At 45.7% G+C, this 15337-nt stretch overlaps 1 protein-coding gene across 49 annotated transcripts in view; it reads left to right on the top strand.

Moving 5' to 3' along the window:
- The window catches only part of Tcf7l2 (transcription factor 7 like 2), a 191837-nt gene that overhangs the window by 72879 nt on the left and 103621 nt on the right, over positions 1 to 15337 (top strand). For all 49 annotated transcript variants that reach the window (XM_034515831.2, XM_076924778.1, XM_034515872.2 and 46 more), the window contains one exon: positions 1690 to 1791. In XM_034515831.2, coding sequence (XP_034371722.1) covers positions 1690 to 1791 — 102 coding nt within the window. The remainder of the gene's footprint in view (positions 1 to 1689; positions 1792 to 15337) is intronic.

Below are 15337 nucleotides of genomic sequence, written 5' to 3' on the forward strand. Positions count from 1 at the left end.
GTAGAGGATGAAGCCACCTTGTGTGGATCTACGCAGGACAAACGGACAACGCTTCTGGAGGTAGCTGTTGGGCTCTCCGCCTGAGGCATGACCACATTTGGTTTTAATTTGCCAAACAGGCATGTCTTTGAGGAATCATGCTCTCACTGATGCCTTTGACCTCTCTGTCCCCTCAGGGAGTTTGAGCTCAGCTTCTTCCCGGACTGTCCTTTGCTGTCTTCTCTCTATATAGAAATCTTTCAGAATTATTTACATCTACTTTGGCCAGCGTTTTCTCAGAGAGTCTGCCTGGACACTGCTGCCCACATCCCACTTCCTCCTGGCTGTGTTCCTCACAAGGATGAGCTTCCTAAGGACAGGGTCTTGTGTGCCTCCTCATTCTCAGCAAGAAGACCAGACACAATGCAAGCTTCCACAGTGGTCACTGAATACAGAATTCTGGGTCTCAGTAGGTAAAGGTACTCGCCACCAAGCCTGATGGCGTGACTTCCATTCCTAGAATTCTTATAGTGGCAAGAGAGAATGGACCCCAGTAATTTGTCCTCTGATCTCCACGTGTGACTGTGATGTCCCTCAACACATGAGTGCTTTCATTTTTAGCTTAAATATTTAGACGAGTCGTTTTGCTTTGAGTCTCTGGAATGATGGCATTTGTTCTTTATATGCCCCCTGAGTGTTACAGATACTTAGTCACATGACATTTGGAAAAGAAAAGGCTCGAACAGGTGTTCTTACATGCATCCCATCCTGTTTCCTTGGTAAAACTGTGGTGGTCATTCAGGAAAGTCTCATGTCCTTAAGTATTCCAACATCTCTGGACTGAGGTGTCACCTCAGTTTCCCTATCTGTCAAACTAAAGAAGGAATTAGGCCAGTTGATATCTCAGCATCATCTGATAGCTGCTCTATCAATTTCAGCAGAAGTGGCTAGTTTTGTGTTCATCTCCTTCTCCAGAGAAAGGCAAGGGGGACGCACTGGCGTGCTCCTTTATCTCTCTCTTATTTCTCTCTTCCTGCTAATGCTGCCCACACTTAAGAATTGTATCGTTCTTTTGAGATGACTGCATAAATTGCACCGTGCCCTGGGTGTGCATCTGCTGCCAAGAAATGTTTTTAGTTTTCCAAGCTTTGGGTTGGTTGAGGAATGCTGTGCCTGGTCATGATGGGGCACACTCTGCCTTGAAGGAAATGAAGGATGTGTTTTACAGATGAAGGCTCCCCCAAGAGCACGTTTGGTTTTCTAGGTCCTTTCGACCTGAGGTTCTGTGTTTGCTTTCTGCCTTTGCCCCCTCTTTTCTCCCCTGTACCCCACTTCCCTCCACTCCCCCCAATCTCCTCCATTGCCTAGTCATACCCCCTCATCCCTCTCATGCCTTCCGTGACTCCCTTCTGAACAAGGTTTTGCTACTGGGCCTCCTTTTCCTGGAGCCACCCTGTGACTGGACCTGCAAAGACAAGACTGTGCTTGTCAGTAATGTTAATTCTAATTTTTTGCATTTGAACTTTTGGCTCTAAGGAAAACGTACCCATGCCTCTTCCTTTGTTGCATGTGTTTAATTTTTTTTTTTTACTTCCTGATGTAAATAATGCATAATGCTTATTCCTCAGGTGGGCTCGTTTTCAGACCCTCCTTCCCTGAATTAATTCTTTCTTTCTTTTTTTTCTTTTTTCTTTTCTTTTCTTTCTTTAGTATCTTCAGATGAAATGGCCACTGCTCGATGTCCAAGCCGGAAGCCTCCAGAGCAGACAAGCACTCAAGGATGCCCGTTCACCGTCACCAGCACACATTGTTGTGAGTAACCTCTCAGTGACAGTCACCCCTTGGTTGGGGGTAAAGAATCTTTTAATGATAAAAACTCACATTTGTCAGTTCTTTAAAAATGTTTTTCTGGAGACTAGCTTTGGACACGGTCTGTCTGACAAGCTATTCCTTCTCGGCGGCTCTGTGACCGTAAGGCAGTGATTGTCACTCGGAAATTTCCTGAGTCTTCCTTCCCCTACTATTCTCTATGTTCTGAGTTAGAAGCTAGACTTGTGGGCATCCGTTAATAGAATACATCCTTCCTGGTTTCAGGGGGAAACTAGAGATGGTACTGAAGCAGTTGTTTAGGAAAAAAAAATGCATTTTAGGGGAAGTGAGGCAGAGGCTAGGCTGAGAAAAAAAGGGAATTCTTGGTCTGAAATTTTCCACCCACCCTGTTTATCCTGATATGCACTAGAAAGCAATGTTTTTCATGAGGATTGACAAACTTGATCAGAGCAGGCTGACTGGAAACCTAGAGCAGAAATGAATTTAGAAAGATCCAAATTAAGCTTAATCCATGTACCCACAGCTTTGAAAGCCTGTGGTCTCCACACAGAAAACATTTGTTTTTACTGAGAGACTACAGCATCAAGTGTGTGTCAACATATATTTTTAATGCGCTCTCCTAGCACATCGTGGGCTCTGGAAGTTTATAAATTAGCCTCTTGAGGAGGTAGCTCAGCCTTATTAGAATATCTATTTCCTTCTATATATTTATATCATGAACTGGACTTCAGACTTGTGAAATAATTAACGAAAGACATATTTTTATAATGAATTCATGACAGGTAGAATTATGCAAAGCAGGAGATAATTCATGCATTTTTTATTTACATTATCACAAAATGTTACCCATTAGTATGTTTGGCCTCTACATTACTCAGAATCTCTAAAAATTGCAAAATAATTTAAAGTAGAAAATCTTAAGACGCATTTTGTCAAATTTCAGGCCGCCTCCTGATTTGGTAGCTCGGTGTAATTGACTATATATTTAGTGGGCCAGGCCTCAGTTGTATGTGTGTTCATCAGAACATAATTTATTTCTGTGAAACCACATTTGGAACCTTGATTGGTGGAAATGTCTTAACTTCTCATGGTATAAATAAGGCATGCAGGAAGAAGGCTGGCACGTGCCAGACGCTTCTTCCCTCTTCCAACCCTACAATTAAATGGATGCTTGTAATTACATCCGTTCCTGGGACGTCAAGACTCTAGGGCTGGAGTCGATAGCTTAGATCATCTTAGGCCCAATCTGATTTGGGAAGAGGAGAGCAAGAGTGAGCAAGGCCCAGAGAGGCCTTAAGCGAGTTGCCCAACGTCACACACCGAGGTAGCAGCTCCAGCAAAGGCTGGATCCGGTGCTTTGCTTCCTTTTTCCGGGCCTTCTAGTACATTCTCTTCTGTGAGAGGTGAGAGTAATGCTTGTGGCTGACTTTGGTTTGTTTACTGTACGCTGGCTCACCATCGGGGACAGTGACAGCTTGCCACGTGAAGACCTTGATGGCTTAGGGTGCTAATTCAGATTCCTCTGGAAAATCAAACACCATGTTTTAAAAAAAAAAAAAAAAAAAAATCTTAGCACACATGGTTACAGGGCGAGTGTGAGGCTCGGCTCACTTTTTCCTATGCTGGTGGATTTCTCAACATCTGCCCCGGCTTTGAAATCTCTCTCAGGGAGGTGCTCCCTGAAAGTTTGCCACATTTTACCTACAGAGAAGGATGTAACCTCTGCAGACTCTAGCAGAGTGTGTACAGCCAGCCCCCTGTGGTGGTACAAGATCATGGGCCACCATGTGAGTAAGACCCTCATGAGTAGTCACAATTGTCCCCTCCTGTCCTTTATAAATCCCATGAGAGCAGTTGCCACAGCTGGGGTCCTCAGAGTCTTATTTTCTTGTGTGGAAACTGACAATTGGTAGGTGGAGGGAAAGCAGACTTTGCAGAAGCAGTGTGGGCGTGGGCCTTGACAAGGGGATCAGGGGAGGATGAGGCACCTTCCCCTACTGTTTTCTAGAAGGCACATGCACCATAGTGACCACTCGGGAGTAAACATATCACCTTTGAGGTGGGTACTTCGTCCACAGAAGCCATGGTTGGTAGTGCTCACACCATCTTGTTTGCTGACTGTTGTGTCCTTTAGGGACCTGGGGACCAGCCATCTGGTAGAGGCTATAGGCTTGTGGAGGAAGGTAGGCCTTGGGAGCTGAGAAGAAGGGAGAAAGTTGAGAGTTTGGGCAAAAGGAGACCACGTTCAGCAAATGCTGGATTATCTTCCCACTGGACACGGAGCTATGCTGTCATCCTAAAGCACCCATTCCACAGTAGGAGCAGGGTCTGAGTTGGCCCAGGAAGCTTTGTGAAGTGTGGCTCATGCATCTTTAGAGGGGTCTGGTTCGTGTTCAGGTTTGGCTGTGGATGGCTTTCCCAGACACCAGGGGCTCTTCCTCATGCCTTGTTTTTCATTCTGTTCAAGAAAGCGTCATCACATCAGAGCACATCACCAGACGTATTTCAAAACGGTCTTCTACGGATGGTTTCCTAATTTCTCCGAAGTTTGGATTATTGTAACTTGTGGGCTAAGCTGTTTCTAAATTACTTCTGATGTTTCACTGTAAAAATAGAGAAGTGTTTGGGGTTTGTTGTCAGTCACTGAGGTTATGTGTGTCACAGATTCCTAAGAAAGCAGCTCGCTCCAGGACCGCCACTGGAAAGAGAGACCTCGCCTTGGGAATTTAAGTTGTTTTTCCTGACCATATTAATCTGATTGAGTGGATTTCCATGCCATATGAAGTTGGTGTGTGTGGGGGGGGAGGGGGGCTGGAGAGATGGTGCAGCAGTTAAAAGCACTCATTTACCAATCTGTCAGAGGAGCAGAGGTGGCAATGCCAGCACCCACCTTGGGCAGCTCCAAACTGCCTGTAACTCCTAGCTTTAAGATGTCTGATACCCACTTCTGGCCTTGACAGGCACCTGAACACACATTGCTTATACACACACACACACACACACACACACACACACACCTTTAAAGACTTGATTATGGAATAGATGTTAATAAGGATTTAGTTTACTTAACAGTTTGTTCATTCATTCATTCATTCATTCATTCACTCACTCACTCATTTCCTGGTGCTGAGGTTAGAACCTGGAGCTTTGCTCAGACTCAGCAAACATTGTGCTCCTGAACCACACCCTGGCCCTATCCAATAATAATTATGTTAATCCTCTCCCACAAAACACCCCATACATTGTAGTTCCTTTAACCAATAGACAGCATCTTGTTCATTATAACCAGGTGATTCCCAATTTGTGTTCTGAGGAGAGAAGAGATCATTTCCAAGTTTTGATTGACTGATCAAACACTGACCCTTCCTGCAAGGAATCAGCCTATGCTTCCATCTTCCCCATGTCTCCTACCCAACCTACTGACTTCATAAAGTCTCAAAATGCCAAGGAACCCATTCTAAGAATCTCTCTCTCTCTCTCTCTCTCTCTCTCTCTCTCTCTCTCTCTCTCTCTCCATTTCTAATTTGTCCCCCATTTACTTTCTCTGACATTTCTGAAACTTATATTCTAATTCTTTCCCCTCTCACAAGTTGAAGGAAGAGTGCAGGGCTATCCTGGGTGGTAGTGTCTTGTGCAATGTTTGGCAGACTGCCTGCAGCTGCTGGTAAGCTGTGGGGTTAGGGCTTCCTCCCTGGGTACCACCCTAGGTGCCTTTGCTCTACAAAGGCCTTCATTTAACTTCCTTTGTACCCAGGGGAAAAAAAAAAAAAGATTCTAGACCCCAAATGGTGGTATTTGATATAGCATGTGTCTTACAACCCAGCAAAAAGGCATCAAAAGTTTCTACAATTTTATCTTGGGGGTTTCCTTTTGAAGTCAGTGTGGAGTTTTACCTTGGGGTGGATTTTTCCTGTTTCTCTGTCTTGGGTGTTTTGTTGTGTAATGAGCATCGAACAGGGGAATGGAAAAGCAGACTGAATCCCAAGGAAGGAAACCTGCCAAGCAGTGCTGGTACTTTCCCTCCCTCCCTTCCTTCCTTCCTTCCTTCCTTCCTTCCTTCCTTCCTTCCTTCCTTCCTTCCTTCCTTCCTTCCTTCCTTTCTATTGCTTAAATGTTGATGGCAAGTGGAAACCTTGCAAGATCTAGTCCTAGCCAGCAGGACTTCAGACAGTCTCCCTGTTCTGTGCTGAGGATTTCCAAGGGACACAGGGCCCAAGCAACCCAGACCTTTTGTTTCTGCTGAGTGTAGGAGGACCTATTCACTGTTAATTTAAACATGACCTCAAGAGTATTCTCTTTGTGGTTAAATGCATGTAAAGACTTCCAACTTTTTTTTTTTTTAAATGTTTCCGGGAACTTCTAAATGCTAGGGAGCTCTGTGATAGAAAGATGTCAAGGCTGGCAAAAATTGTGGAGCCCCCACCTGTGCCTGGGAAGGTTGCAGGGCCCTGGGCATCATGTGCCTCGACATCTAAGAGGGGACAGTTAGAGGGTGATTAAAGGACACAGTTGAATAGGAGGGGTGACTTTGTACATTCTGTAGGCTGGTGATGATTGACGTTGTTTAATTGGGCTTTTCAAAATCTAGAAGATTCTAAATGTTCTTATCTGTGTGGGCATGCATTAAAGGAAAGGCAAGTGAAAGAATGAGTTCTTGAGGGACTCGGCTAAGCCTGTCCATGGTATACATATATGGAAACATCCCGCCAGAAGCCAGACATTTGTACGAGTCCACACAACTTACAGTATTACAACTGGGGTTTGAAGGATTGGTGAAAGATGGCCCATGGGGCTGTAGAACATCTGTGAGAGTAGAAGACTACGGTGGGTGGAAGGGGACAAAGATGTGTGCAGGTCCTGCAGGAAAGAATTGGTGTTGAAAGAAACAGAGAGACCCTGGCTAGGGTAGAGACCCTGGTACTATGACATCTGATCTGTAAGGGACTAGAGAGGGTTTGGTGGTTGCGTTACACTGCAGGCCCTGGGAATGGTGGACATAGGCAGATTTAGATGGAATCAGAGTGGGAACCACCACCAGATTAGAGGGAAAGGGTAGGTAGGCTGAGAATATCCTTTGCTGGATGAGGCAGGTTTGGGACAGAACAGTGTTCTCTCTCTCTCTCTCTCTCTCTCTCTCTCTCTCTCTCTCTCTCTCCTTCTTTCCTTCTCTCTCAGTCATGCTTATATTGATTCAATCATGGATTCATGTGCTGGCGCTGCAAATGCATCATGATTGTTTCCTGTGAGGGAAAAGGCCTCCAGACAGGGAGAAAAAGGACACCAGCAGCAAACAATAGTAATCCCAGAGGACCGTGCTGGGTGTTGCCTCGCGTCGTCTGTTTAAGATGTTCCGTCATCCTTCTGAGAAAGACCCTGCTTCAGCAGTGGTGGGAGTCAGGGTGTGGAGCAAGGCCACTGAGTCCAGGTACTACATCTTCTTACCCACTGAATAGACAGCTGAACAATGGATGAACAGGCTGGTTCCAAGACCATTGTGTGCATGTTTTTTCCTATACTGTCATATATGTTTTTTCCTATACCAGTGGGAGCTCCTTACCTGTCTGTATGAGGGTGTGGCTCCAGGATCCCTGCCAGCTTCCAGATTGAGATGTGACTTCTGGTTGTAGCTATTACCACCTTGCAAGAATGGTGTATGTGTATTTATTTCAGTGGAGAGCAGTGAATTTTGGGTCACGAGGGAGAATCTATATTGATTTTTAAAGAGAGTTTCTCACTCCTTTCTGTGGACTGTCTTCCTTCCCTCCGCTAAGTGTGTGTGTGTGTATACACATCTTTCTTGCTGTTTATTTATTTAGTTACTTATTTATTCTAGTTAACTCAGACAACCTTTCTAGAACACTGAGCCTGTGTTTCCTGGAAACAGCTGAGTCAGACCTTCCCATTTCACAGACAGGGCTCCGGTGAGCATGTCTGTTTTGCCTCTGAAGCAAGAGTGTCAACACTACACGCAGTCTTGTTATTTTTATGTGGGGAGTTAGCACAGAGAACTAGGCACCCAGGCTTTCTTTTGGAAGGAAAAGAAACGACGGATAGAATCACAGCACTCTAAAGAGAAGTGTGTGGTGAAGTCCCCAAGGTGCATGGCTGGCCAGGACTGTGGTGGAGCCCAAGGTCAAACAGTCAAGTCATCCTTCCGTCCTTATAGAATCTCTGAAGTTCTCGAGGCTGCGTTCTAGTATGCTTGCTCCCCACTGCATCGATAGAAACCCAGGTCATAAAGGATTGTTTAACCTCCATAGTATTCTCTTCCTTCAAGAGTAGAGCTAAAGTTTACGGGCCTCGGAATGTGTACTGTCTCCGATATTTACCTCCTTTTAGGCTTTTTCTTCTATGTTAGTATTTGTATTTCTTTTTATCATTCTGTTACTCCTAGCCATGTGCAACGACTCCAGCTTTGTATTTATTTAAAACAAAGATTGCTAAAATCAGTAAGTACTTATTCATGTCATTATAATTTTTAAGGCTTTTAATGACCCATAGGAGTCCTTAATGTGATTTTTGCCCTGATATGTGCAGTCAGTACCATGTTGTTGGTCCTTTATACATCTCTGTCCTCCCGCCGGCCCTTTTCTTTTGGGATAGATATGAAGGAAGAATTTAGAAAAGGAACAAAGGCTTTAAAAATTGCTAGTTTGCTACATATCCATAAATTATCTTCCTGAAAGATCTCAATTCTGTGCGTGTCACCTACAGCTACGGAGATGTTAGTGTCAGATTTCCATAATTAGAATGGTTCTCTGGGGGAACTTAGCAAAAGGAAAGGTTTAAGTTTCCCTGGAAAGCTGAACCTTTAACTCCCCTCGCTCCAGAACTCAGCAGACAAGGCTGATCTTGCCAAGGCTTCACCTTTAAGACTTTCAGGGGCAGCTGCTGCTACGGGTTCACCAGACCACAGTCCGTCATCTTAGATAATTCACACACAACATCTGCTTTTGCATCCCCAGCATGCTCAGTTTTTCCAGAGCTATTTCAGAGGCCTTGAGTGTCCTCATAATCTCTGTTAATTACAGTCTCTGATGTAATTACTTCTTTCATCTTTTTTTTTTTCCTTTTTGAGACAGAATGTTACTATGTAGCCCAGGTTGGCCTCAAATTATCAATCCTCCTGCCTCCACCTCTCCAGAGCTAGGATTACAGGTGTATCCTTTGAAAAAACTACTTTAGTTACATTATTGCTTTTAGAGTTATTTTAGTGGGCAAAGCAGTGCAGGAGCTTGGTCCTCCTGTGATCCCCAGATTAGGTTGTTGGGCAGACACACCCACTTTTCAGAGAGGCCATTGGCTCTCTTGTGAAAGATACGCCCACAGCAAATGGGGGAGAGCTGGCAGCCTCACTTGGCTCTGTCATTTCTCAGAGCTGGGTCCTGGTGTGCTTTGGGGAAGAGTTTCTGGCAGATCCCTGCTAGCTAGTGTTTCCTGACATTTGTTTCACAGACTTTAATAAGGTTACTGGGGAAAAAAAAAAAGATTCTCTCTTAAAATAGGTTCAGCAAGCTCTGAGTTCTGCAAGGCAAGTAAGCCTCTCACTGGGTCTTATATCTGCGGGGGGGTGGGGGGGGGACCCCTTCCAGAGGAGGGATGGCCTCTCTGCAGAGGTCTACTTAGCATGAAGGGACAAGATGGGAACCTTCTTTGTGAAGCTGACTTGGGTGCAGCACCTGCTCTGTTTACTGAACACAGGAGTCTGTTTTAAATTAACACGGGTCTTAGAGCCTGGCTCATGGTTTGGGCTATGTTTATCTTTCCAGTAAATAAAACAAAAGTGTTCCTTTGGCACCCATTGCTTCCTGCTTGCCATTTCTTGTCTTGCCCATTAACTCTGTGTTTGGGGCCTACCTATTTCTCCAGCCAGACTGTAAGTTTCTTGAAGCCAAGGAGCTCCATGGTGGTTCATTTTTCTGCATGTGGCTTTCTCCCCTCCCACAGCTGTGCTTCGTCAATTAGGCAGAAAACCAGTTTCTGGAGCTAATTTGGTTTGAACCCAGTGTGACTTCATCAAGGCCAGAGTGTTCCGAGTCTCAGTTAGTGCATTGCTTGTTTGAGTGTGTGCCCTTTCCCTGCCTGACGTGGTAGCGTGTCTTTGAAGAAACACAATTCAGGGTTATGATATGTGGTAGGGTTTGCCAGTAACTTGACAATCTATCCTTACACACTCTAGCTCACAGCCAAGTGAGTCTAATTGCCATGGCAGCACTTCCGTGGAACACAGTTACACGGAAGCTCCAGAAAGCCAGGGTGAGGGGCTAAGACTCCTGGGAGAGAGGCCCCTGAGCTCAAGCTCAGGGCTCAAATGGTAAATCTAGGAATTGGTTATTGATGGATTATTGATGTATTTTGCTAAAGCTATAGTAAGTGTTCATGGAGTTATTTTGTGATTTGCCTTGTTAATGGCTTACACATCATATTATCATCTGCTGTAGCACAAGACAATGTGTGAGAGTGAGTTCTCTCTACCATGTGATTTTGGGGGCTTGAACTCAGATCATCAGGCTTGGTTGGCAAGCTCCTTTACCTACTGAACCCTCTCTCTAGCCCTATATTTTTATCTATCAAGGACACTCACATGTGGTGTGTGTGTTCACGTGTGTGTATGTGTGCCCATGCACATGTGTGAGGATGCCAGGGGAGGATGATACTACGTGTCATGCTTTTTCATTTTATGCCTTATTCCCTGAGACAGTGCCTCTCACTATGGAGCTGAGCTGGGAGGCCATCCTTCTGTCTTTATTTGCAGTGGCCCTGGAGTTATAGACGTGGCCACACCCAGCTTTTTTACGTGGAAGGTTTTGTTGAGTTGGAAGAGTTGCCTGGGAATCTCCAGGCAAGAATGACCAATAATTCCCCAGGCCCGAGTCCTGCCTGCCAGGCTCACCCTCCCTTTGGATGCTGTAGGAAAATTACCATGTCCAGAATCATGCTAAAGGTCAACGGTCTTTATCAATAGCTGGTGGCCCAAACATGGTTCATTCTTGATTCTTCTCTTATGTTCCCTGTTCCATGCTCTCAGGCCATCCTGTGTGCTGATAACCCATCCTTTCTTTTCTGTGCGTGTGCGTGTGCGTGTGCGTGTGTGTGTGTGTGTGTGTGTGTGTGTGTTTCTGACTCTAATCCCTTGCCATCACTACCACAGTCTATCCGTACTTGTCTCTCACTTGAGGTGGGTCTGTCCTTTTTGGCTCCCAGATTTGTAACTCCCCGTCCTGATATCCTTGAATCTCTGTAGTTCCTACACTTAGGATGGCCCTTGAGAACCTTATGTGCAGCCTATATCATATGAGAATCTGGGCCTAAATCTCATCTTATGACAAAGACCCAGGTCAGCTACAGACAGACACTTGGCTCTGCCACCTGACCGAAAGTTGATTATGATATTCAAGGACTCAGAATTGACAGTGACCAGGCTAGTTAAGTCCAGATAACCAATCATGGTTTTCTTGCCTGGGCACAAGTAGGCATATGACAATGTAGCCAATGTCTTGGTTGCAATGTCCAAAGTCTGGCTCCTCCCTGGGAGCCAGATACCACTGATGATGTGCATGTGAGCCCCACCTCACCCTGAAGCTTCTTGTCCATCCAGCTGCAGGCTCCTGTAATCTCAAGCTGCTGCTAAGCCGCCCCAGACATCGTGACGCAATCTGTTTTCCAGCCCAGACCCGCATAGCGGTGGATCTGGGCGCTGATTAGATACATCACTGTGGTGGTGTAATACCAAGGAGATGGGGCACTAGATGGGTCTGAGAACAGTAGGGGTAAAGGCCCCTTCTTCTCCTTACTCCAGGGGGGCAAGCTTCTCGTTGGCCTTCCCACATCCATTTGTATTCCCTGAATTTGAGGGTGGAGGTAAGCCTCTAAGCAGGCTGCCGAAAAAAGGAAGAAGGAGACCAAAGCCCACAGTGTAGCCTTCGGGCTGCTCTGGCCATGCCCTCCAGAGACTGGGCGGACCCCACAGCCCTTATCTACATCTGTCTTCAGGCCTCATCTGACTTCGGTCCCTTTCTGTGTCTTTTGATGTTAGGCCCAGCTCAGGGTTATGAGAGATTGTAAGTGAAGTGTTATTCACTAGCCTTTTGCTACTCAAGGGAGAAGCTGTCCTTGATGGGAGTAGGGGCAGAAAATAAAATTCATGTCTAAACAAACATACTTCATAATAGACTGAGAACATAGCTAGGTTTCCTGGGAAACCTTGTTGGAACTCAGGAACAAAAATAGTGTTTTGTTTTGAGACAGGGTTTCATGTAGCTCACGATAGCCTCCAACTCATTGTGCAGCCTCGTGAGACCCTGGACACCTGATCCTCCTGCTTCCAAGTCCCAAGCGCCGAGACTGCAGGTGTACACCACCGTATCCCGTGTTGGGGATGCTGGGGATGGAACCCAGGGCTCCTTGCTGCTAGACAAGCTTTTGGTTAACCAAGCTACATCCTTTAGCCTTTTAGAATAATTTCTTTGGGACATGGTGACATCCCTCCTCGGCTAAGTCCCATAACACAGTGATGTGGAGAACTTCTAGGCATTGTCAGAGACACTGGGAGAAGCCACTTCCCTTTGGATAGGGCTTCCTGTCCCGTTTTGGCAAAGTGCTTGGCAGGTATTGTCTTGACGAACAGCATGTGCGAGCTGTGCTGTCCTTCCAGCTGGGACCTTAAGGGGAATTCAGTGCTGAGCAATGCGTGCCTACATTGCTTTTCTATTTGATAACACCAAGGCTGCCGCTTCACCGTGGCAGATGTCCTGGCCCTGTTCTTCTTGTCTGGCTGACATGAGGTTGAGCAGGAACAGACATACAATATAGGTTTGTCCATTTTTATGCATTTTAATGCAGAGAGTCTAAATCTGCGGCTCTCTGTGGTACTTTCCTGTTTCCACATAGGTGCATCTCGGCCTTGGTGTACACATGCCCCTGGCCCTGGACTGGAAGACTGTCATTTGCAGAGGATTAAAATGGGTGCTGGGAGGATACCAGGATGGCACCGTTTAATTCTGCGTAGCCAGCTCCAGTTCTGGATTATCCCGAGGAGCCAATACCTTAACTAGTTTGAAGTGGTTTTCTGTTGCTTTATGGCCAAAGTAGTTCTCAGAATTACTCAAGCCTTTAAGGCTTATGCTGTGTTAAAACATTTCTTTTAAAATTTTTGGTTTTATGTCTTTCAAAAATTCTGGGGCATGAACCAGGTCTGCCACTGTTGCACACAGAAGCCCATGGGTGCAGAACATACCTGTCCTCTCTAAGAACAGCTGGTTTGAGCTAGTCTGAGAGCTCCTAAAAGAAGGGAACAAATTGTGCCCCCCTCCCTGCTTCCCCAATAGCAATCTGTAAAAGGAGCATCTCGTGGATACAGGAGTTTCTGTATTCGTTCCTGCGGTCATGAGGAATTTTAAAAATGAATGTTAGGTATTTTCATGAAATTCCTGATTTTATATTTTCGGTTTCTCGGACTTCTCTGCTCTGGCTGCCAGTACATACTCCTCATTGCTGGAAAACTTTTCTTTTGTTTCTTGGCAACATTTACTTGTGTATTTTAGAAACATTGTTTTCTTATCACAGATAATTGGTGGCAAACGGAGAATCCTGTTGTTTCTCTCTCAGTATTGTGACCGATTTTCTATCTGATGGATGTTCTCTCTCCATTTTCTACTAAAACAACAGACTGTATAAAGAAGTGCTACAGAGCGTTGTTTCCAGGCCCTGGAGCTGAGGGCCCTGCTTGTCTCTGTAAGCCTGGTAGTGTTTGCCTGCAGTGCGCACACAGAGGGATTCTGAGGCCCAGTATAGGTTTGGATGGGTGTGGATCTTTCTGGGGGTAAAAAGGAAGAGCATAAGACAGCACAGTGACTACGTTGGCATTGGTGCTTTCCATAGAAACTGAGCCGTCTGTACTGCCCCTGAGGATCCCTGGCATGTCTGTCCCCCTCTTGTCTTTTAAGAAAGGGTCTCTCTACATAATCCCATCTGTTCTGGACTCACCATGTAGACCAGGCTGGCCTCGAACTCACAGAGATCTGCCTGCCTCCCGAGTGCAGGAATGAAAGGGGTGCACCACCACGCCCACTTCCTGTGTCCCTAAAAGCTGGTTGCAAATGCAGTGACAGTGTTCTTGTTTAGTTCCTGTTGCTGAGATAAAACACTGTGACCAGAAGCAACTTGGGGAGAAATGGACTTATTTCAGTTTATATCTCCAGATTGCAGTCCGTCACTGAGGGAAGTGAAGGCAAGAACTTAGAGCAGGGACTTAAGGCAAGCCTGCTTGCTGTTCCACACAGCATGATCTCTGACCCAGTCTGGAACAGCAGGAGCTCTGCAGGATGCTGCTTGCTGCCTGGCTGGGAAGCCAGCTTGTACTCAGCTAGCTTTCTTAAGGCCTTCAGGCCCACCTGCCTAGGGTGGTGCTGCCCACATTGGGCTTGCCTCTCCCTGTAATTATCAAGACAATCCCCAACTTGGCCACAGGGCAATCTGATCTAAGGAATTTTTCAGTTGCTCTCCTCCTAGATGACCCTAGGGCATGTCAAAGTGACAGTTAAAGATAGCCAGGGCAGGTGGGACAGGGGACAATTTTTCATCAGAACCAGAAATGAAGATGAGCCAGAGAAGTGAAGTTAGCATTAGGAGCTGAGCTCTGGCTCTGCAGTCAGGAGCAATGGGTACAAGTCTCCTTACTTCCCTCCTTTCAGTTAACTATGTCTGGATGAAACGAAACAAAATGAAAGGAAAGGAAACAGAACAAAACGAAAGGAAACAAAACCAAACAGTGGTGTTTTTGAAGAGGGTGATAACTTTTAATGCTACCTGGGCATTTATTTTCGGAGAGTGGTTTTTTTTTTCTTCTATTACACAAGTGTTTCATATGTCCATTTTGCTGTTTTATGCACATGTGATAACTCTCAATTTGCTTTATTTATCCCACTATAAGTCATCACTTGCAAGGCACAAGCACAGGTCTTAAGCCAGCAACAGTATTCGGAAGTTTGAGTGCATGATTTAAAATCTGGCCTGTGAGCTAGTGTGCATTTGGACATCTGCGTGGAATGAGTGAGTGGTAGAGGACATTTGTGAGGTAGAGGCAGGGCAGCCATTGGCCCCAGGGAGTAGGCTTGGGCTGTGAGGGTGGCTCATGCTATGTAGGAAGCCAGCAGGGGTGGACCTGGCTGAGTGCTCTTGTGTCTGGATGCTTGTGTGAAATTTCCTGCACAGGTTTTCAGCTGGCAAAGTCGGGATCCTGCCGGGCCCAGGTCCTTATACCAGAGTTCAGAACAGAAGCCAAATTGAAAGGTTTGGAGAACTGTTGGTCACACTTTATTCCAGGGACATAGTTACCATACAAGACTGCACAGTCACAGGCCAGAGCCGTCTTCTCTCTCAGCCCTTTTCCTCCTCCTGTTGTTTCTTAGGATATTAAGACTTTATCCTAGAATGTATGTATTGATAGCTCTCCTGGTGGCAAGCTCTGATCCCATGAGTATACGTATATATGTGCATCTGTGTGTGTGTGTGTGTGTGTGTGTGTTTG

Source organism: Arvicanthis niloticus, chromosome 1, assembly GCF_011762505.2.
Source record: "Arvicanthis niloticus isolate mArvNil1 chromosome 1, mArvNil1.pat.X, whole genome shotgun sequence".
NCBI lineage: Eukaryota > Metazoa > Chordata > Mammalia > Rodentia > Muridae > Arvicanthis > Arvicanthis niloticus.